Source organism: Acinonyx jubatus, chromosome D1 (assembly GCF_027475565.1).
Source record: "Acinonyx jubatus isolate Ajub_Pintada_27869175 chromosome D1, VMU_Ajub_asm_v1.0, whole genome shotgun sequence".
NCBI classification, from domain to species: Eukaryota; Metazoa; Chordata; class Mammalia; order Carnivora; family Felidae; genus Acinonyx; species Acinonyx jubatus.
In genome coordinates, this window is record NC_069390.1 from 28,177,051 (window position 1) to 28,200,583 (window position 23,533).

At 34.2% G+C, this 23,533-nt stretch overlaps 1 protein-coding gene across 1 annotated transcript in view; it reads left to right on the top strand.

Moving 5' to 3' along the window:
• The window catches only part of CCDC73 (coiled-coil domain containing 73), a 171,233-nt gene extending 147,813 nt beyond the window's left edge, over positions 1-23,420 (top strand). Inside the window, exons 14-19 of the mRNA XM_027072670.2 lie at positions 465-575; positions 4,741-4,875; positions 14,349-14,529; positions 16,040-17,536; positions 19,495-19,628; positions 22,957-23,420. Of these exons, the coding sequence (XP_026928471.1) occupies positions 465-575; positions 4,741-4,875; positions 14,349-14,529; positions 16,040-17,536; positions 19,495-19,628; positions 22,957-23,178 (2,280 nt within the window). The 3' untranslated portion in view covers positions 23,179-23,420. The remainder of the gene's footprint in view (positions 1-464; positions 576-4,740; positions 4,876-14,348; positions 14,530-16,039; positions 17,537-19,494; positions 19,629-22,956) is intronic.
• The last annotated feature ends 113 nt before the right edge of the window (positions 23,421-23,533 follow it).

Genomic DNA, 23,533 nt, shown 5'->3' on the forward strand with positions numbered 1-23,533 from the left:
AGCTGTACTAAAAATGTGTTAATTTGAAATTAAAAATTAAAATTGTATTTAAGGGTTTTTTAGCTAGTTAATTTCTAAAATAAATAGATATGGAAAAAATGTTCTGTGGTAGTTAAAATTTTGTAGTAGAGTTGGGCTGGATTATGCTACATTTCATATTTTTCAGTGCTGTACTTTATATTACTTTTTCAGTGCATTAAAACTTATGCAGTGAAACTGAATAATGGCAATGTTTTTATACCCTTTTATAGCCATTTCTTTTTCATAACCTCCCCCTATTTCCTGTTAACTAAACTATAAGCACCTTTCTGTTAATTTATGAAAATTATTGTTGAGATAGCACATTATCACTGATCTGTATGGCACTTTCAGCATGTTAGAAGCAAAGGTCCAAGCAACATAAAACACATCAAAATTCATTAATGTGGTATTGATTATTTTTTGGATAATTAATTTTATTGCAGACCCTTGAAAGAGATAATGAGCTGCAAAGGGAGAAGGTAAAAGAAAATGAAGAAAAGTTCCTTAATCTTCAAAATGAGCATGAGAAAGCACTGGGAACTTGGAAAAAGCATGTAGGTTTATTAAATAGTAAAATATTAAAATATTTTAAATAGTTGTAGACATTTAAAATAACTATTAAATGCTAAGAAAATATTGCAAAAATCATATAGGAATAAAATCAGACACATGTTCTTCTTGCACTTGTATTTCCAAGAAGTGAATGCTGTTGAAAAGCTAAATTTAATAAAATTTCCTGTAATGCTTTCATGCCTGAAAAACCACACATACACATGTGTGTATATTTGTATTTATATAAATATTGATATATATAATTTGAATGACTTCCCATATGTGACAGAGAAAAATTAATTACCTTTTCATAAAGTAATTGCATAGTATTTTAGTAAATTATTAAAATAATTATATAGGTACTATTATTAGTAGCAGTTTTGTTGAGATGTATTAAAACCATGTTTAGAACGTGTACAGTATTTGAGTTCTATAGTATTAACATTTTATCATAAAGAATTGATATGTTATAAACATAGATATTTCCTTAAACCACATCCATTTATTTTACACTAAATTTTCATTTTAGTAAAGTAGATAATAAAAGTATGAAATGGTATAAATTAAAATTGTAAAATATAAAGGTTCACTTCAAATATTGGTGGGCCCCAAAACTGATGATTCTATTTTAATGTGTGTTTTCATTTCCATTCAATTCTTTCAAAAGAATTCACACAATAGAAAGTCATGATGAGTTTATGGAAACTATATTTTGGGAAAGAAAGATTATGTTTTGGACTATTATACTAATTACACTATACTTTTCTAATACTATAATAATGTAATATATTTTATACTAATATATATATCTGAGTACCAGGTTGAGAAACATTTTATAGATTTTGATATAAATTGTTATATAAGTAACTCTTGATTTTTCAATTCATTTGCAGCTAACATGTTCTCTTAATTTGTATTTTGGAGAGATCAAGTCTTCACTGATGAATTTAATAAGGTTTATCCAAATCTCAAAAAGTATTTGTAGTTAGTTGTATCAGAATACTAAAAAATGCTTACTGTCTGTACAAGTAAAGTTTACTGTTAAGCAAGAAGCATAGTAACGTTCATTTTAGCTTAAGTGAATTCACATTTCATCTTAACACTTCCTTATTATTCCTGATGTTTAGAAACCTTGGAAATGGTACTGTTACGATAAGGAAAACTGTAAAGTGAAAAGAGAATATACTTAACTATGTCAACCATACCCCTCCCCCCACAAAAAGATTAGTTGCCCTAAGAAAATAAGACATTCCTTTTCCCTGAAACTATAACCATGCCCTTCTCATAGGGAAAAATCAATTGATTCCAAAAAATAAGCAGTTTCAATAAGGTGAGGCCTCCATCTGTAAATTTGTATAAAATTGGTTTTGTCTTAAGATACTTTAGTTTCTACAATCATTTCACTTCCATATGCTTTAGTACTAAACAAAACATAGTTAAATAAGAAAAAGCTGCTATGGTTCTACATAAGAGTTTTCTTGAGTGGGAGGTCAGATCTACTCTTTAATTGTATTTCTATCTCTTTGTAAGTTTTTCACCATTCTTGAGTGAAGGACAGTGCAGGTGTTGCTAGAGGATTGTATCAAGATGGGTTTTTAAAAACTTAAAAAGATACTGGCAAAAATAAGATGGAATCATATAAACTGCTATTTCCACCCCTCTCCAAAACAACAACAGTAAAAGAAATATCGTACAAATAAAACTTTGTGACTATTATTAGATAGTACAGTTAAAATTCATTGAAATTTATAAAGAACATGTTGTATGCATCTGTTTGCATTTGACTAGTTACATAGTTAATGGATATACATAGACAAAAGACAATAAATGAGGTTGTTCAGAAAATACTTAGTGGAAGGGGTTGGTTATAAAAGGAATTCAATTCACAACATTTGTTGAGCATCTACTGTGTTAGGTACCATTCCAGGCACTGGATTTTCAGAAATGCCTAAAATAAATTTAGATTAATAAAGAGCTCACACTCTAAAAGGGACAGATAACTATGAAATTAACCACAGTAACATGGAGTAGTTTAAGTAGTATTAACAAATTACTGTGAAAGTACAAAATAAATCATATCACTTAGCTAGGTTGGAGAAAGTTCTAGAGAAAAGATGACACTAGAGTTTGGTCTGGAAAGATAAATAGGGTTTCACCACACAATATGTATCCATTTCCTACACTTTCTCTTTCCATCCTGCTGGCATTCCACTTAGTAAAGAATGGGAAAAATCATGGAGGTGTGAAACTGCATCTTCAAGGGTGATGAGTAATCTGATTTGAATAAAGCATAGGATATGTGAAATGTGACATTGGAAAATAGGTTGAGATCATCTTTCAAAAGGCTCCTTACTAAGGAAGTTGAATTTTATAAGTAAAGGGAAGCCATTGAGAATATTAAAGCAGAAAAGCGACAGATCTTTTAGGAAAATAACTCTTGCAACAGAATGGAAGATGGCTTTATGGAAAGAGACCAGTAAGAGGAACACTGTAAATAATCTAACCTTGAGCCTATGATGGTGTCAGTGAGGACAACAGTAGTGAGAACAGAGAAGAGGAGTAGATGCGAAAAGCATTTAAAAGTGGAATTGGCAGAGTTAAGTGACATTTCACATAAAGTATTAGAAGGGGAAAAGAGTCAAACATGACTCTATGATTAGTATAACTAGTAGAATGATAATGTCATTAAGTGACATAAGGAAGGTGGAAGGAGAAGAAGATTTGTAGATGAAAATGAGTTTAATTTGGAAGCTGCTGAATTTATACTGCCTGCAGGACATCTAGCCTGAAATGCATACCATGCATTTAGAAAACTTGAATCTAAGGAGAGGGGTTGGGAGATGAGATACAGATTTAAGATTTATTAGCATGAAGATGAAATTTGAAGGTATGGTTCTAATCATCTATGGAAGGAGTGGAGGACTTGTGACGAATCCTATGGAAGAAAGAGTAGGGTGGGTGTGTGTTGGGGCAGGGCGGGACGGGGAGCCTGGTAAGAACAGTGAGCAATGTTGGAGGAGAGAGGAAGAATAGTACCATGAAAACCAAAGAGGCTGTTCCAAGAACAAGTAGGCAACGTAGTCCTGCTACAGAGCTGTTAAATGGTATGAAACTTGGGAAAAATCCTTTTGCTAATTTGCAGGTGATATCTGCCAGCGGGGGCTGGGAGGAGGGATCTGTAGACCAATGAGGATAGAAGTCAGGTTGTTAAGGAGTATGGGAGGTTAGAATTTGAAACTAGCAAGTGTGGATTTTTATTTTAAGAAGTGAGAGAGACGGTAAATGGGTCAAGGATAAAAATAAATTAGGAATGTGAGAAGAGCATATTTGCGGGCTGAGGAGAACATGCTGGCATATTGGGAAGGATTGTAAATAAGCAGCAGAGAGGAGATTAGTGCTGGAGGTAGGCTCTGAGGGAGACTGGAAAGGATGGGATAAAGAACTCATGGAGAGTTGAGCCTTGGAAGAGAAGTACCTTGCACAGATAGATTTTTAAAAGGTTAAAAACAGATGAGACGAAGGGAAAGTAATAGGTGAGTTCATGTCTGTTAGCTTCTGTAGGGACTCAGTGGCACTTACTTTGTCTTATATTTGAGGTTCCTGTGAAAGAGTATTCCCCCAAGAAAAAGATTATGACATTTTAAATAGCTAGTGAAAGCCCAGTTTATAGATGTAAATATTAGGCTGAAGTGTCAGTTATTGTTGTACTAATGCTCAGTACTCTTCATTCAGTAGAGTTAAAATCTGTATGTCTAATTTGCAACAATAAAATAAAACTTGGAAAAAGCAATAAAGGCATAACTTTTATAGAGCTTTTATGATTAAGAATAATACTTTTTCATTTGTAACAAGAGGTAGTTTAATATAGTAGTTAAGAATACAAACCCTAGAAATAGCTTTGGGTTTGGATCCTGACTATATCCACTTGATCTAGGCAAATTACTTAAACATCTATGAGTTTTACATTTCTCACCTGTAAATGGGGATTTTTATAAGTATAAAATTATGTTTATTAAGTACTCAGCACAATTCAATAAATGGTAGCTCTTGATATTAATTACTTTTGTCATCTTTTTTATTTTTTACTTTTTCCAAAAACTTGTGTTAATAAAATATTCTCATATAAAACACACTTATACAACTATTTTTGGTTAAATTTTATATTAGGTTGAAGAACTTACTGGAGAAATTAATGAGATTAAAAATGAGTTATCATCACTTAAAGAAACTCATATTAAGTTACAAGAACATTACAATGAATTATGTCATCAGAAGAAGTTTGAGGAAAACGAGAACTTTCAGGTAAAATTCAAGTGTTTTGTGGTTACAAAACTGAAAGAAATTAGGACCATCACTGATGGTTTTCTTCTTGCTTTATATTTTAAGTGTCTCAAATTTTAAAATAGGAGTATAAGCATGGGGTCTATAATACATTTTCAGTTAATTTTTGTGTACAGTATGACATAAGGATTGAGGGTCATTTTTTTCGACATGGATTTCCAGTTCCAACATGCACATTTTTTGAAAAGACATTTTTTTCTCTCATTTTACATTGGTATGTTCTTTGAAAGTTAATTGATCTAATATATGTATGGATCTATTTCTGAATGCTTTATTATGTTCCATTGATTATATGTTCATCATTAAGTCAATATGCAACCCTGCCTTTGTTAGTATAGCTTTGTAAGAAGTTTTAAAATGTGGTAGTGCAAATCCTTCAATTTTTTTTTTTCAAAATTGTTTTGGCTCTTCTGAGTTCCATATAAATTCCATATAATTTCCATATAATTTTTAGAATCAGTTTGTCAATTTCTAAAAAACAAGTCTGTGGGACTTTGTATTGTGTTGAATCTATAGATTAATTTGTGAAAAATTGACATCTTAACTATTGAGTCCTCCAATTCATGAACATGGCATATGTTTATATTTATTTAGACATTCTTTAATACCCCGCAGGAATGCTTTGTCATTTTCATTGTGTAGATCTTTAAAATGTTTGGTGAAATTTATCCCTGAATAATTCATGTTCTAGGATCCTATTATAAACAGTATTTTAAAAATTAATTTTCTAATTGTTTCTTGCTAGTATATAGAAGTAAAATTTGATTTTTGTGCATTGACCTTGTATCCTATTACCTTTTAAATTTATTGTAATGGTAGTTTTTTTCACCTAACTTTTGGGTTTTCTGTGTACATTATGTCATCTGTGAATTTAAAGATATTTTTTTCCTTCCTTCTGCTTTGTATGAATTTTATTTTTTTCTCAATTTATTGCAGTAGTTAAGACCTTCTAGTACAATGTAGAATAAAAGTGGTGACAGTGGGGGTGCCTTGGTGACTCAGCCCATTAAGCGTCCAGCTCTTGATTTTGGCTCAGGTTTGTGGGATTGAGCCCTGTGTTGGGCTCTGTGCTGACAGCTTGGAGCCCACTTGGGATTCTCTCTCTCCCTCTCTCTCTGCCCCTCCCCAACTTGTGCATTTGCTCTCTCTCTTTCTCTCTTCTTCTCTCAAAATAAGTAACATTAAAAAAAAAAAAGTCATGACAGTGGACTTGCTTTATCTCAGATGGAGAATTTTTAGTCTTTCACCATTTCATATGTTAGCTATAGGTTTTTTGTACGTGTTCTTTATCTGATTGAGGAAGTTTCCTTTTCTTCCTAGTTTGCTGAGTTTTTATAATGAATCAGTATTAAATTTTGAGAAATGCTTTTTCTGTATCTGTTGAGATAATCATATTTTTTCTTTATTCTGTCAATATGTTAATATTAACCAATTAATTATATTAATTGATTTCCAAATTTAAAATAACCTTGCATTCCTGGGTCACCTGGTTGGCTCAGTCAGTTAAGCATTCCACTTCGGCTCAGGTCATGATCTCACTGTTCGTAAGTTCAAGCCCCTCATCAGGGTCTGTGCTGACAGCTCAAAGCCTAGAGCCTGCTTCAGATTCTGTGTCTCCCTCCCTCATATGCATTCCTGAAATATGTATTATCTTTTTATATATGGCTGGATGTGATTTGCTAATGGTATATTAAGGATTTTGCATTGATTAGGAATACTGATTTGTATGTTTTGCTTATTTTTTCTTTGTATTCTTTTGGTCTGGTTTTTGTATTAGAATAATACTGGCTTCATGAGTTAGAATGTGTTCTCTCCTCCTGAAAGAGTATTGTATAGAATTGGTTTTATTTCTTTACTAAATATTAGATAGAATTTGTTGGTTTGCTCCAGACTTCACGTTGATATTTCCTTGTGATGTTTTTTTGCTGTGTATTCTTTTGCTGTACTAAGTCTTAGTCACTAGTACAATTGTAGCAGGATTCTCAGAGAGTTGTGACATTGAGGCTTTTCTTTCCAGGAAGCAACTTTATTCATGTGGGCACCTCTCAGTTTGGTTCATTCCCAAAGAACTGAGCCTTGAACGCCAAGTGGCGTAGTTTTTTATATATTTTTACTTCTTTGTCTCCCATATATGGTCACACATTAACCAGTAGTCTGATTAAGTGGTCTTAGGTTACAAGGTCGTGAGGGATATTGTCATGTATGCATACCTTGAGGTCTTTCTTTTTTTCTTTTTTCTTTCTTTTTCTTTCTTTTCTTTCTTTCTTTCTTCCTTTCTCTCTCTCTTTTCTTTCTTTTCTCTCTTTTCTTTCTTTTTCTTTCTTTCTTTCTTTCTCTTTCTTTCTTTCTTTCTTTCTTTCTTCTTTCTTTCTTCTTTCTTTCTTTCTTTCCTTCTTTCTTTCTTTCTTTCTTTCTTTCTTTCTTTCTTTCTTTCTTTCTTTCTTCTCCCTCCCCTTCCCTCCCCTTCCCTCCCCTTCCCTCCCCTTCCCTCTCCTTTCCTTTCCTTTCCTTAGGTAGGGGACCCTACTACACAACTGTATACTGAGTCCTGTGAGTCTTCCTAGCAAATCATGGAACCTGGGGGTAGTCTTGGAGACTTACAACACAATCATTTTTGGTAATTTTTGTCTTTCAAGGAACTTGTCCTTTTCATCTAAGTGTCAAATTTATTGGCAAAGCGTTGCTCATAATATTCCTTTACTGTTCCCTTTCTCTATCAGATCTATACTGATGTCCCCTCTTTCATTTGTGCGTCCCACCTTTCCCTTCCTCCCATTCCATCTCCTCTTCTTCTTCCTCTCTCTCGTCAATTTAGCTAGACTCTCAGCTTTATTTGCCTTTCCAAAGAACCAGGTTTTGACTTCATTGATATCCGTCTCATGTTTGTTCATTTACTGTTTCATTGGCTTTTGCTGTTAACTTTATTATGGAGCCTTACTTACATTCTACTTACTTTGGATTTGATGTGTTTTTTTCAGCTCTTTAACATGGACACTTAGATCATTGATTATTGGCCTTTCTTCTTTCTAATATCAGCATTTAAAGCTATAAACTGTCCTCTAAACATTGTTACAGCTTCGTCCCACAAATTCTGATATGTAGTGGTTTCATTCTAACTTTTTTTAAGTTTATTGGTTTATTTTGAGAGAGACAAAGATAGCACACGTTGGGGAGAGGCAGAGAGAGAGAGGGAGAGAGAGAATCCTAAGCAGGCTCTGGACTGCCAGCGCAGAACCCAATGCGGGGCTTGAACTCATGAAACCATGAGAGCTCATGACACCATGAGAGCTCATGACCTGAGTCGAAACCAAGAGTCGGACACTTAACCACCCAGGTGCTCCTGTAGTGGTATCATTCTTATTCATATTTTAAAATTCCTTTTGTGAGGTCTTCCTTGACCCATGGGAATGGGTATGAACCATCGTATGGGTATGACCTATAACTGTTGTTTAATTTCCAAGTATTTGAGAATGTTCCAAGTATCTTTCTGTTAATGTTTTCAAATATAATATAGTTGTAGTCAGAGAGCATTTTCTGTAAGACTTTTATCCTTTTCAATATAAATATATCCTTTTAAATATAAATATCCTTTCTCAAAAGACTTGTTAGCCAAGCATATTGCCTATCTTGGTGAATATTTCATGTGCTCTTGAAAAGAATGCATATTCTGTTATTTGTCAGTTGAATGTTTTATAAATGTCAGATCAGGCTGGTTGATGATGATGTTCAAGTCTTTTCTGTCCTGATCTTTTTTGTGTACTTCTATCAATTAATGGGAGAAGACTATTGAAATTTTTGTGAATTTATCTTTCCGTTTTTAGTACTGTCAGTTTTTACTTTGTGTGTTTTTAAGCTCTATTATTAGGTGTATATACATTTATGATTGTTATTTCTTGATTAACTGATCCATCTTTATCCTAGTAATATTTCTTATCTTGAAGTCTATTTTGTATAATATTAATGCAGCTGTTCCATCTTTTATGGGTAGTGTTTGCATTATATATCCTTTTCATCCTGTTACTTTTTCAGTGGGGATATTCATAATTTCTTTATGTTGAGTAATAACATGAGAAAGTCTGGGGTGTCTGGGTGGCTCAGTTGGTTAAGCGTCCGACTTCGGCTCAGGTCATGATCTCACAGTTCGTGAGTTTAAGCCCCACATGAGGCTCTGTGCTGACAGCTCAGAGCCTGGAGCCTGCTTCAGATTCTGTGTCTCCCTCTCTCTCTCTGCCCCTGCCCTGCTCACACTCTCTCTCTCAAAAAGTGAATAAACATTAAAAAAAAAATCAACATGAGGAATTTTTATATTTTCTTTTTGAGAACTGTTTCTTATATATATATTTTTTTATTGTGGTAAAATATACATAAAATGTACTAAAACTATATGTGTGCAGTTCAGTGGCATTAAGTTCATTAATAAATGGGCATGGGCATGGTTGTGTACTAATAAATTATATTTCCAAAAACAGTAGGCCAGATTTGGCCCACTGGCCATAGTTTGTCAACTACTTTTCTAGAGCTTAATTGAACATAGTCTGTTTTCAAAATTATGTTAAATTCTTTGGTTAGTAAGAAGTTTACAATACTATATTCTCATTTTCTTTTACTCAGTCTTTGTGTTATTTTTATAATACACTTTTACGTATGTTATCAACTCCACCATATATTATTTTATTTAGTTTTATTTTTTTAATTAAAAAAATGTTTTTTCATGTTTATTTACTTTTGAGAAAGAGACAGAGACAGAATGCGAGTTGGGGAGGGGCACAGAGAGAAGGAGATGCAGAATCTGAAGCAGCAAGCTCCAGGCTCTGAGCTGTCAGCAGAGCCTGATGCGGGGCTTGAACTCACGGACCATGAGATCATGACCTGAGCCAAAGTCAGACGCTTAACCAACTGAGCCACCCAGGTGCCCCAATTTTTTTTTAATGTTTATTGTTGAGAGAGAGAGAGACAGTGTGAGCAGGGGAGGGGCAGAGAGAGAGAGAGAGACAGAATCTGAAGCAGGCTCCCAGCTCAGAGCTGTCAACACAGAGCCTGATGTGGGGCTTGAACCCATGAATAGCGAGATCATGACCTGAGCCAAAGTCAGATGCTTAACTGACTGAGCCACACAGCCCTGTTATTTCATTTTAAATTGTTAATTACCTGGTTAAGAAAATTAAGAATTAGAAAATGTCTTTTTGTTTTTTTTTAATTAAGTAGGCTCCACGACCCTGAGAGATCAAGAGTCACTGCTTCACTAAGCCAGCCAGGCACCCAAAAAATCAGAGAAAATATCTTTTATATTCACTCATATTTGCCATTCCTGGCCCTCTTTATTCACTTCTGTAGATCCAGGTTTCTACCTGGTATCCTATTGCTTAAGTTTGAAGAACTTCCTTTAATTGTGTGTGTGTGTGTGTACGTGTCTGTTTGTGTGTGCGTGCACAGGTGCATCTGGGTGAGGAATTTTCACAGCTTTTGCCTGGAAAAATGTTTATTTCTCCTTAATTTTTAAAGGGTATTTTCACTGGATATAAAATTCTAGATGGACAATACTTTTCTTTCATTAATTTGAAGATGCTGTTGCACTATTTTCTTGCTTATGTTGCATCTGGCAAGAAGTCTACAGTTATTATATTCACATCCTCTTTGTCAGTGTTTTTTGTTTTTTTTTTTTTTTTAATCTCTGGTGTACCTTGGTTTGGTTATTTTGTTTGGGATTTGTGGAATGAATTCTTCAATCTGTAGATTTATAGTTTTCATTAAATTTAGAGGATTTTTGGTCATTACTTCAGATTTTTTTTCTGTCCCCTTCCTTTCCTTTTATGGGACTTCAACTACACGTTAAACTAGCAGGATAAACATCCCACAGGTTACCAGGTGCTGCACATCTTTTTGTCTTTTTTCTCTCACTTCTTCCATTGGGGTTTTCTATTTTTTCTGTGTCCTGAAGTCCAATTATCTTTTGTTCTATTTTGTTTAATCTGTTAAGCCTATCCAGTGAGTTTTTATTTCAGATACTGTATATATCATCTCTAGAATTTCCACTTCTTTTGTGTGTGTGGGGGGGGGTATATATTTTTTATTATATTCATGTTGTTGTCCTTTAAATCCTTGAACATTTATAATAGTTTAAAATTTTGTTTGCTAAATCCATCATCTCTGTCATTTGTTTCTGTTGACATTTAAAATTACAACTCAGTGGCATTAATTAGAAGTATAGAGTTGTGCAATCTTCACCATTTCCAGGATTTTATCATCATCCCAAACCGAAACTGTGTAAGCATTAGCCAGTGACTCCGGACTTCCCTCTCTCCTCAGCTCGTAGTAACCTCTAGTTTACTTTCCAACTCTATGAATTTGCCTATTCTGTATATTTTATGTAAGTGTAATTGTGTAATACTTTTCCTTTTTGTCTGACTTATTTCACCTAGCATAAGGTTCTCAGAGTTGACCCGTGTTGCAGCATGTATTAGAACTTTATTCCTTTTATAGCAGAATAATATTCCCTTGTATGGATATACGATGTTTTGTTTATTCATTGTTAATGACACTTGGGCTTTCACCTTTTGGCTATTGTGAGTAACACTCTTTTGAACACTGACGTACAACCATCTGAGTCTCTGTTTTCAGTTTTGGGGGGTATATATCTAGGAGTGGATTTGCTGAGTCATATGGCAATTCTATAATAAACATTTTGAGGAACTGCCTTGTTTTAACTCAAAGAGTAGATGTCTTTCTAAGTCAGTTGAAATTGACATATCACAGTTCCTGTGCCATAATTAATTTATACAGTCCTTCACTGTAGGACATCCTTGTACAAATTTTCTGTACTTTTGCAATTATTTCGTTAGGATAAATTTCCAGAAACAGTTTTGCTGGGTCAAAGAGCTTGTTTACTTATAGTTTTGACACATATTGCCTTCCAGAAAGATTGTACCAATTTATACTCCCACCAATCACATATAAAAGTACCTGTATACCCAAACTCGAATACTTTTATCAGTTAAAAAAAATTGTTTTTAATTTATTTGGGGAAGGGGGGAGAAGGGAGAGAGGGAGAGAGAGAGAGAGAGACAGAAAGAGGATCCCAAGCAGGCCCAATGCAGGGCTCAGACTCACAAACTGTCAGATCATGACCTAAGCCAAAATCAAGAGTCAGATGCTTAACCCACTGAGCAACCCAGGTGCCCCGTTACTTTTTTCAGTTTTTATTTACATTTTTATTAAACATATTTTCATGTGTGTCAGTTACATTTGAGTTACTAGTGTATATATTCCCATTTACAAGTACACACAAAAAAACTTTTTGATCCTATGTCCATCTCTAAATACAAGTCTGTTTTCCCCTGTAGAGTCAAGTTTCTTCAAAGAGTGGTCTAAACTCATACCCTTTAGTTCCTTCCTTCCTATTTATTCATCCTTCAACATAGGGCAATCTGGCTTCACCCCTCCCACCCCATCCAATGGATGGACACTACTTCCAATGGACATTTTTCAGTCCTTTTGATAATACATTGATACTGTCTCCTTCTTGAATACCTGTTCTCCTTTTCTTCTACCATATTTTACTCATCTGTGTTTCTCCCTCTCAAGCTTCTCTTTAAAGTGGAAATAGTTATTCTTACCATTAATTAAGCAACCATGAGTTATATGCTTTATAAACAGAATTGAATTTATTCTCCTAGAAACTACCATATATTGTTTTTTGTCAATCTCCTTTGCTGATTTTTCCTGCAATGGTTTTCATTAGCATTTTATCCTATACCCTTTTCCCCCCTCAAAATATACTCTTATTAGTTTCATCAACTTGTACATCTTCTGTTGCCATCTATCTATCCATGATTTTCAAATATACGCTTCCAGGTAAATTTTCTCTCGTAAACTCCAGATACATGTATCTAAATGTTCATTAGACTTCTCTACTTTAATATCTTCCTAACTCTTCAAACTCAGCAGGTTCAAACAACCCATGATATTTTCCTCCAAATCTGCTACTAACTCCTCCTGTTTTCTAGCTGAGTAAATAACATCCACCAGTCACCTATGGTGAATCTGAATTCTGTAACCTGAACTCTAAATCAATCTGGACTCTCCTTCTTATCATTCATCAAGTCCTATTGATTAGCTTGTAAATACTTCTTGCATCTATTCAGTTCTTCATCTTTACTGCTATCACATGGACTGTGACACTATGGCACTCTTCTGATGCATCTCTGTCTCATGTTGTCTCCCTTTAATTCAGTATTTTTCAGACTTCTATGCACAGCCTATTAGTGGTCATGGAAATTAGTGATTTGTGGGCCAGTATTTAAAAAATGAAATAAAGTGCATATAAAACATAATGCATCACATTAAGAGTAGACATTACTTGGTGTGCTTGCTGTTGTAAAACATTTATTTCTCATTGCAGGTTTTAATCACTGAGTTTGAAACATTATTCTTGATGCTGCAGCCAGAATGGTCTTTCCAGTCAGATGTTACTTGTCTAAAACCATTCAGTTGTCTTCCTGAAACTCCTCAGCATCCTATACTTGGCCCTTAATGACCTGGGCATAACATCCCAAGCCTCATTTCTCTCCATTCTCCCAGTGTCCAAGCTCTAGCTGAAGTAAAACATGAGTAGTTCCATGTAAAGACTATACTCTTGCTTGCTTTTAAGCATCTGTATATGCCATGTTTTCCCTGGAGTGCCTTCTTATCCCCATCTGTATTATTTCTTTTCCTATCTTCCCCAGTGGATTGTGAGTTTTTTGAAGCTGGGGACTATGTTGTTCATCATTGTATCCCAAAGCCTAGTGCAGTGCTTCCATGGAACAACTGCTGAATACACAGGGGGTTGAATTGATTCATTATTTTAAAGATGCATAAAAATACCAAACACTCAAAACAATTTGCTTGCCATGACTACTTTGCTTTTAATAAGAGTGGTTCTTTTATTATATATGTGAAATTACATAATAATGTGGAATGCATGTTTGAAAATATCAAAGGGTCTCAATTTTGTTTAAATACGATAGACCATACAAAATGTAGTTAAAGTGATCTTGTTACAAAGAGTATTATTGGGGCGTCTGGGTGGCTCAGTCAGTTAAGTGTCTGACTTCAGCTCAGGTCATGATCTCAAAGGCTGGTGAGTTCAAGCCCTGCGTCATGCACTGTGCTGACAATTCAGAGCCTGGAGCCTGCTTTAGATTCTGTGTCTCCCTGTTTGCCCCTCCCCCGCTTTCTTGCGCTCCCGCACACGTGCTCTCTCAAAAATAAACATAAAAAAAATTAAAAAGTAGTATATTAAACTTAGTAAAAAATAATTATTTGGCTTTTAAATAGAAATTGCTGAATGGTTGACTTGAAACATTCCATTTTTACCAGCAAAATTTGTTCAAATGTCTTATACTTTTTAACAGTATGTTTTTTACATTAGAGGTATTTTTTCCATGTTACTTTAGAACCTTCCAGAAGTAAATACTAAAAACAGTGAAATGTCAATGGAAAAACCAGAAAATACTATCATACAGAAATGTAATTCTGGACAAGAAATAAAGACAGACACTACGAGTTTTTGTTCAGATACTAACTACAGAGAAAAGGAGGAGAAGAAAGAAGACCCATTTATAGAAATAATAGAAGGTAACCTAACACATTGATATTTTCTAATTTGATGTATTGAGAGCCCCACCCCCACCTTTTCTCCTACAAATAAAGGATCTGTCAAAGTGCTGTGCTAGGCCATCTATGGAATTTAGGGGAATATCAGTTATATATAGTCTTTGAGGATCTTGTACTGTATCTGAAGAAATACTTTTTCATTTGTGTAAGTCTTAAGACAGGCTTCTTTGGAGATGTCATTTAGAGTCAATATTTTGGGGGAAAATTACATTCCTGTCTTCCCTAATCACTTACTCCATGGCGTTTTGCATTATGGTTTCTGCCTTCACTGCCTTGGGGAGTGTGTTCTCTGGGCTACCCATAACCTTCTGATAATCAGACCTGGAGCACTTTCCTTAGTTCAAAAGACCTTTCTGTAACCATTGAAATAATTTACTAGTTTGTCTGTCTTGAAAAGAGTTGTTTAAAGACCATAAACTTATTGTATGAACATGTTCAAACCTAGGCTGAACAACCACTTGGTGGAGATATTGTAGAGAGAATGAATGGACTAAAGTCCTTCAAATCCTGAATTTTGTATTCTAGGTTATTTTAACTATACAGAAAATTTTAAATCTATGGTTAAAACCCAGATGAATAAAATAAGTATTCTAAACATTTGCCCAAAAGTATCCAAAAATTTTTAAATACTTAGAAGGTAATGATCAAGTGACAACTGTCAGTCTTGAAGAAATCAGCTAGCAATTCTGGATCGTAGATAGTGATAAAAAGAAAACCACAGGCCTAAAATGGAATCACTTGTATTAAGAACCCAATGTCAGCAAGCCTTCAGAACCTAAGCAAACTGTAGTTTCAACCCCCAGGAATATAACCTTTAACCAGTTAACCTGGAATTTCCTGGTCAGCAATAAGAAATCTGGTAGGCCCCTTTCCCATTAGGAGAGTGACCTTGCCTAAAACAATGGATTCTTTGCTAATAATTTTTTTTCCACTCATTCTCTTTTAAAACCTTTCCTTTTCTATAGCTTAGTGGGGCTTCTATTTGCTAGGTGGAATGCTGCCTGATTGAATGGATCATTTAATGAAGCCAGTTAGATCTTCAGATTTCCTTGGTTAAATTTTTGTTTGACAGTAGTAATAGAAATTAGAGTCTAACTTGTTAGGATAAATTCATTTTTATCGACTCAGCTGTGTGTACATGGAATTGTACTGTATGCTCAAAAGGAAGTGTAATAGACTAGAGAACTAAAAACCATTTTGTAATATCCTCAACCTACTTGCCCCTTTTTAAACCAAAAATGCTTTTGTTGTTATGAAATAAAAATTTAATATGAGGAGAGCCGAAAATATTTAGCATGCTAAATATATGACAAAGATAACTCAACATTTAGGTAAAATTGGTGTTTTGTGTAATGGCCAATGAAATATTTAAGACTAAATATGTTTTTATAAAAATAGGTCATACATTTTGTCTTATAAAAGCAGGCTTTAGTGTGTAATATAAAAATTTACTGTATTCTCATCATGACAGATTTACAGCTTTTTGAAAAAAGCTCCAAGAATGAAAGTGATCCTGCTATACCTCAGGATGAAAATCAAAGTGAAGTCTCCCTAAGCAAAACCCTCTGCATAGAAAAAGAACTAATCAGTCAAGGACAAACCTTAAATGTTACAGACCTTAGAAAAGCAGTTACTTCAGAAAAAAAAGACAAGGTGCATTTGGAAAAAGACAATGATTGTACAGAATTTAAGTCACCAAACAATTCATTTTTAATGGCAGATAGATCCACAGAAACAGAAAAGATACACCTAGAAAGAACTGAAAGATCTGATCTTCACCATGCAGATATCCACCTGGAGGTTGAAAATACCATAGCATCATCTAACAATATCTTAAATGAGATGTCTCACCATACAAATCAAAAGAAAGATGGTTCTGAAGATGAACCATTCAAACAATTCAGATTGCTTCCAGGGATTCAAGAAAATGCCACAGAGAAGGAAATTCCAAATAGTGACCAAACCAGAGCAGATCTGGATTCATCTCTAAATGTAAAAAATCCTGTTCAGTGTCAGAAATACAGTTTGCAGGATTCAAGTAATGTTATGTTAGATGATAAACAATGTAAAATAAACCAAATGCAACTGTTAAGTAAAAAAAGTGAGTGCAGTATATTGCCATTTAAACAAACTTCAGTTTTTCAGCAAATCTGTAACGATACCTCAGAGAAACCAGAACTACCTATTTCCTCTGATACAGCAGTTAACCACCCCATTTCATCTGCTTTCAGTGATAATTTGAAAGTACTTAAGAATGCAAATAAAAATGTTAATATTATGCCTACATTGGTGAAACCCAACTCAAGCCCTAGGGAAAGAACTATATGGAAAAATCTGAATGATATGGACACTAGTCAACTAAAGAACTGTTTGGGATATTTAGAAAACAGTGTCACCATTTCCCATCTCCAGATTAACAATGAGAATGTACATACTTCACAAGCCAAAGACATGAAAACGGCTGTTCCTACAAAAACTTCCACGGAAATACAGTTTTCCAATAAAGAGAGTCAGATTGATGAGAATCAGATAACTGAAGCCACAAAAAATGACCTCTTCCTTTTTGTGAATGTTAATGAAAGACAGCATACATTGTTAAATAATACAGAGAAAACAGAGTCATTAAATGACATCGTTTCAGGAGAAATTTACAGTGAAGGACAGCTGGAAGAATCATGTTCATTTCACATAAAGCCATCTGGAGATTTAGTAAACAGAAGTGGAAGGTCAGCCTTTGATCTTTCAACTTCAGATAAAAAAACTGAGAAAATTCCAGTATATGTGAATTTCTTAGACCCCAGTCCTTGGTCAAAAGTAAATCAAATTGAAAGTCAAACACTGAGCACTTCAACCTCTAGCATTTCTTTGTTGCTGCAGGAGAGACCAACAGGCCCATCAGAAAACAAAAATATGGTTTCAGTGACACTTTGCAAAAATGTTGATGGTATCAGGAAGGATACTGGCCCAGGTAAAAAAAAAAAAAAAAGTTTAGGTTTTCTTTTAAAATTTTAATTTCTACTCCTTATCCTTGATAGTCTCCAAACCGTTATGTTTCAAATGAAACCATTTCGTTTAAAAACTGCCTAACCCTAAAATACAGAATACTCCATATATGTATATAGGTAAAAGTGGGAAAGGTTTTCCTTAAACATAAGTGGGACTTTTCACCTACATCTGAGCCACTAGTATCAACAGGTACTGAGGTGCACATGCATATTGCAGATTAAAAAAAAAAAAATTCCTCAAGGAACTGGAAATAGCAGAAATGAACAGGCCCTGGTCATTAATTTTAAATTAGGAACAACTACCTAATCGGAGTCAAGTTGTTCCTAAGGCTTCTGCCAGTGGGCATGTTTATTCCTTTTCATTCTATACTGAAAAAACTTCCTTCCCTCACTTGCTTCCCTGAATTTTCTACTGCTTTCCTTAATTTTTCTTTTAGCTGTCCCTTCACTAGTACTAGAATCCAGCTTTGTCTTCATTTTACAAGTATTGTTGAGGTATAACAATACATTTCAGATCATTGATATTTGTCACTGAAACACTTTAAATGGAATCCCTTAATTATGTACCAAATATTAAAACATTCAAACGTTATTTCAGAGAATAGTGTATTCTAACCACCACATGAAATAACATTATGTCCAAATCTTGCTTTATAAAAATATTCTAGAACAAAAAAATGGGGAGGTAGATGAACTACGTATGACTTAATAGTGATGGGTGTTGGGAGCCGGGTGATGGTACGAGGTTCATACTCTTTTTGTATATCTGAAATTCTTCCCACTAAAAATACTTAAAAATAGAAATATACCACATATCATGTATAAGTGCTGTACAAATGTAATTTGAACGATAGTTTAAGATTATGAAAAAAAATCTTTTGCTAACAGCAATCTCATAATCAAAGTTATGGAGGTTGTTAGAGATATTCTCAAAATTATTTGTAAATAAATTATAAACTAATTTATTTGCTGGTTTAACAGTATGCATTTAGACCCATTAAAGTAATGCAGATTACAAGGAAAGCTCTGAATGGCCCTCAGAGCTAGCTAATAGGCTTCTTTTAAAAAGACAACTGATAGAACTTTGAAGAAAAATTGGGAATTAAAAGCAAAATGAAGTGTATCAGGTTTACTAGCATAAATGGAGAAGTAATGTAGGGAAAAACAGAAAACACCAAAAACTGTAAAAACTTCCTACTTTCCTAATAAAATGTAGTAACTTCAGATTCCATTAATTTTGAATCTGTTGAATGCTGCAATTAGTCAAGTGCTGTAAGTGAAGGGGCTAATCTTCAATCTCCGTGATATAAATAAGGATGGAATGGGAGAGATCTAAAATTCTGTAGAAATTCAGCTTGTAAAACATCCACTCATAAAAGATACAAGTGTCTTTTAACCTTCAAAGCTGACATGTTTCTCTAAATCATTTTTACCTATTTATTAAATTCCAGTGATCCCTACTAGACAGCCCTTTTTTGTTGGGCTTCTTACTGTGGCTCATTTCTTTAAATATATTTCATAAATACGACTTTTAGTTGATTCAGACTTTTCCCATTAATCTGAATTGTAAGATGCTCACTTCATATAAATGTTTACCTCTGTGGCAATGCAATAACCAGTGGAAGAAGGATAACGTTTTATGTGAGTTACGTTATTTTAGAAGGTATTTATGCCATTTCACACATTTTAACATGAAATCAGGTTTTAGAAAGCAGCAATAAAAAATGTTTTCTGAAATGCCTATGTGTATTAACAGCAAAGTCAATGTAAACTATAAAATGTTAAAAATAAAAACAAAATAGAAATAGTTACTTTTTAAATACAAAAGCATAGATAGGATCAGAGAAAAACAAGTTCAGTCACTAAAACGAGTGTCTGGAGAATAAAATTCAGTTGTTGCCATTTCCTCTTTGTCAACCAGATACTACCAGCATTAACAGAGTTGCTGACACTTTGAATAGCTCAAGTATCCATCCAGATCCCAAGGGAGAGCCCAGCAAAGAGAGGAATGCAATTGCAAAGACTTTTTACGATTCTTCTTTTCCCACAGAACACGTAAGTCAATTAAAAATATTGCTGAGCAGACCTTAGTGAGCTAATTCTACAGATATGTGTAGAACTGTATGCATCTGGATGCTTTAAGACCTAACTGATCTCCAAAATAATATCAAGAGGGCAACATGGCACCATTTTTCACAATTAAGGTTGATGGAAAACAGCAGGAAAAAGTCACAGTGCATAAATCAAATAGATATAATCCAGCTTGTTTGGGGAAGGACAGTGTGAGGTAGTGTATTATGTATCTACTTCTATTTTTTTAGTCACCTAAATTTAGGAGTAGTGGCATTTGAGCATTTAAAATTTTCTTAATAAAAGATGCCTTAAAATAATCCAATCAAATTCCACTGTTCTTGACATTGCTTAATTACATCATTTTGGGAAACTACTGCACAGGAATTTCTTTTAAATTACTTTGGTCAGAAGACAGTATGAGAAAGGATCAAATATCCTTAATATATAATATCAAATAGGAATATGTATGTGTGTGTATGCATATACATTTGTAGACATTACATGGCTCCAAGAGTCCATTTGTCATATGAAAAGCAAGCACAGCTGACCAGTTTTGGGGCAAAATTTTTAAGTTACTATTATCTCAGAGTACAAAACTTTAGCATGAAAAAGGCTGTATTGTTCAAATCTAAAAAAACAGGCAATTCTAGGTGTTAACTCCTAAAAAGTATAACGTAAAAAGGTTTGGCAAGATCACTTACAGAAAAAAATCAACTACATGGGGACAGATTTTAAAACCATCGTGTATTTTTTTTTAATTTTAGGGTACATATTAAATAACTTTCTCTTTAACACCTATTAACTAAAAATTGTAGTACTAACACAGCATTAACAAGTAACAACTTTTAACAATGTATTTTATTTTTTATTTTAAATAGGGAAAGTGCGCACATGAGGGGTAGAGGGAGAGAGAATATTAAGCAGGCTCCATGCTCAGAGAGGAGCCCTACTCAGGGCTCAATCCTGCAACCCTGGGATCATGACCTGAGTCAAAATCAAGAGGTGGATGCTCAACTGACTGAGCAACCCAGGGGCCCCTTACTTTCCTTTTTAAATTAAATTATTTAAATTTTAAAATGTGAGCCCAGGCTGAAAAAGGCGGCTAGTAATCTGGCTCAGGGCAATTTTAGGCCTAAGAGTAGATCTTTTAGGCAGAAAGAGGAGGTAAAAAGGTAATGATTTTTTGGGAAAGGAAGGAGTAAAGATATGTAGCAACATCTCTGGAACTAGAATTACTGCTATAGGCTGCAAAACCTCTATAAGTCAAATTCAGACAAGTTTTGTTAAATGTCAACTTTACGCTCCATCTTGCTTCTCCAGCCTATCCCTGCTCCTGCCCCTCCCACCAAGTAGGCAGTTAAGGGGAAAGAAACTAAAGTAGTTATGTGTAAATGTCTTTTTCCTCTCCATCAAGATAAAAAGTCAAAGAATAATGAAAATCAGGTAATTTATACTTGATGACAAATGCACCAAACTGCATCACACTGTGGTGGCAAAAACAGGTTATAATTAGGTACCATCAGTGAGTTTATCTCAAAATCAGCAACTAAATTTAAATTTGATTGCTTTCTCTGCATCTATTCTCTGTATTGCATGGATGACCTACAGTCATTTTGGCCCTGTGAGCTAAATGACATATGTTGGGCACTTTTACATTCAAGACATTATCAGAAATACACATTTATGTACATTTTTTTTATCCATTACCAGTTACTCTACAGTAGCATTTTGCAACTAAATGGTGCTAAGAGTGAGGCCACAAAACTTAAATGACTTGCCCGTGGTCTCCTGGCAGTCCTGTGCTGATACTTTTGTTTTCATATGTTATTTCATAAGAACATAGGCAATCAAACTATGACATAGCGTCACTGCGAGGAACAAAGGCTAAGATTACAAGGGGACTGGGTGGCTGACTGTAGAATTCTCAGGAGCCAAACAGACCCATCCAGAAGGAGCAACTCTTAGGAAAGGGAGGTTAAATGTAAACAGTTAAGCTCATTTAAGAATTATTACTCTGTAATCTCGCTTTGAAAACGTTATGCATATGCCACCTTTTCCAGTCAAAGTGGGAGATTTTAATGTAAGGCAGTACTCGAAGATCTTCACAAAGATCTATGAACAAATGACATTCATTATAGCCTAATTTATAACTGAGCATTTCCCACCAACTTAAATGTTCAACATGTTAAATTATGGAACATGGAATATAATGGAGCGATGTTGTTAACTTTTTAAGAGCAGAGGAAAATACTAAAAATATTTTTAACACAAAACAGAAAAAGATTTTAAAAGTGTATATATACACAGAAGAGAGACCAGAATATTTACATCAAAATGTTTAATGGTACTTGGGATTTTAGGTAACTTTAATGTCATTCTTATCCTGTTCATTTCTAAAATATGTGACTTTTTATCAGAAGATTTTATCTGGAATCCAAGAAGACCATCAAAGATTTATTTTTCTTCAGGAAATTAACTCAAATTTATTTTTGTGCAGCCACTGACAATGGTTTATGAGAAATTTTAAAGACTGAGGAAATAGCCCACGAGGGAAAAACCAAGATCTAAAATTCTATAGAATGATCAAATACACTAAAAATAGAAAAAAGATAGTAGCAAACAATACCAAAATGTGTTGACTGGTCTCCCTGGATAGATTACTAATGAATTTGATTTCTTTATACTTTTTCCTCTATTTTCTAAACTTCCAATAATTATCAGAAAAAAATCTTAAAATTAAAAACTTACATAATTTTTAAACACAGTATTAGAAGTATGATCCAATGCAGTGCCTTGGAAACATGCCAACTTCCAAATACCTCACTGTTCTTTCCTGTTTGTCCAACAGTGGTGCTCTGAAGCATGAGAGGAAACATGAAGTAAAAGGCAGTTTTTATAAGGCAGTCTACCTCTGTTAGCATTTTTAATTTTCTCCTGGTTTTGATAGAAGATACAAAACATAGACATGTTTGGGAAGGGAAGGGGAGTAGCAGACAAAACAGATTTTTATCTGTAATTGTTTTAAGTATCTTTTCTTTCAGTGTAAGCTTAAGACCTTTTAGAAAAGGTTCATGGTAGTACTGGGCTCTATTAGGGATCTCAAGGAGCTACTACATAGACCTAAGCCTCCACATTCACATTTTATTGTTTTTTTGTGCCAAATTAAGGTAGTTGCTGAAAATTAGCCAAGAAAAATGATGGCTCTATCACATACTCGTAATTGCACAGCCTTAAGGATTTTAACTCTTGTTGATGACTTTAAAAAATGAGTAATTTCAACACTAAGTAAAATAAGTTTGGTCTTTCCTAGGTGAAAATAAAGCCTCTGAAATCAACTCTGCCACAAAGCCATTTTCAGGCAATCAAGATTAAAGATACTACCAATGTGGCTGCATCATCTCCTGGTGAAGAGGACTGGCAGAGCCTGGAAACAAATCAAGTTAATGAAATCGAAAAGTTCCTAAGCTTAGAAAATGACAAACACCCTAAGAAAAGAAAAACAGAAGAGATGCTGGAAAAAATGACAGAGTAAAAGGACGTTGATAAATGCTTTCAAGTGGTGAATGGACTTAATTGAAATATCAATCATATGGTTTTGACTAGAACAGAATATTACACTTCAAGCTTTACAGTTATACACACTTTTCCAATTTCATGTGATGAAATTATGTTTTTTTGCAAATGCTTCATCTAAGGTAGCTAAGATTGCTTGGTAGCATCCAATTCCCCTTAAGAAAATGTGCTCTCCTCTGTACATCCTTTTACCAAAAAGCTCTTGTTGCACCTTCAACCCCCTTCCTTGCAGAACACAACTTCCGTATTATACAAGATAGGTGGTGACCCTTTGTAACTTATTACTTTGTATTCTCTGAAATTTGTGACTTTTT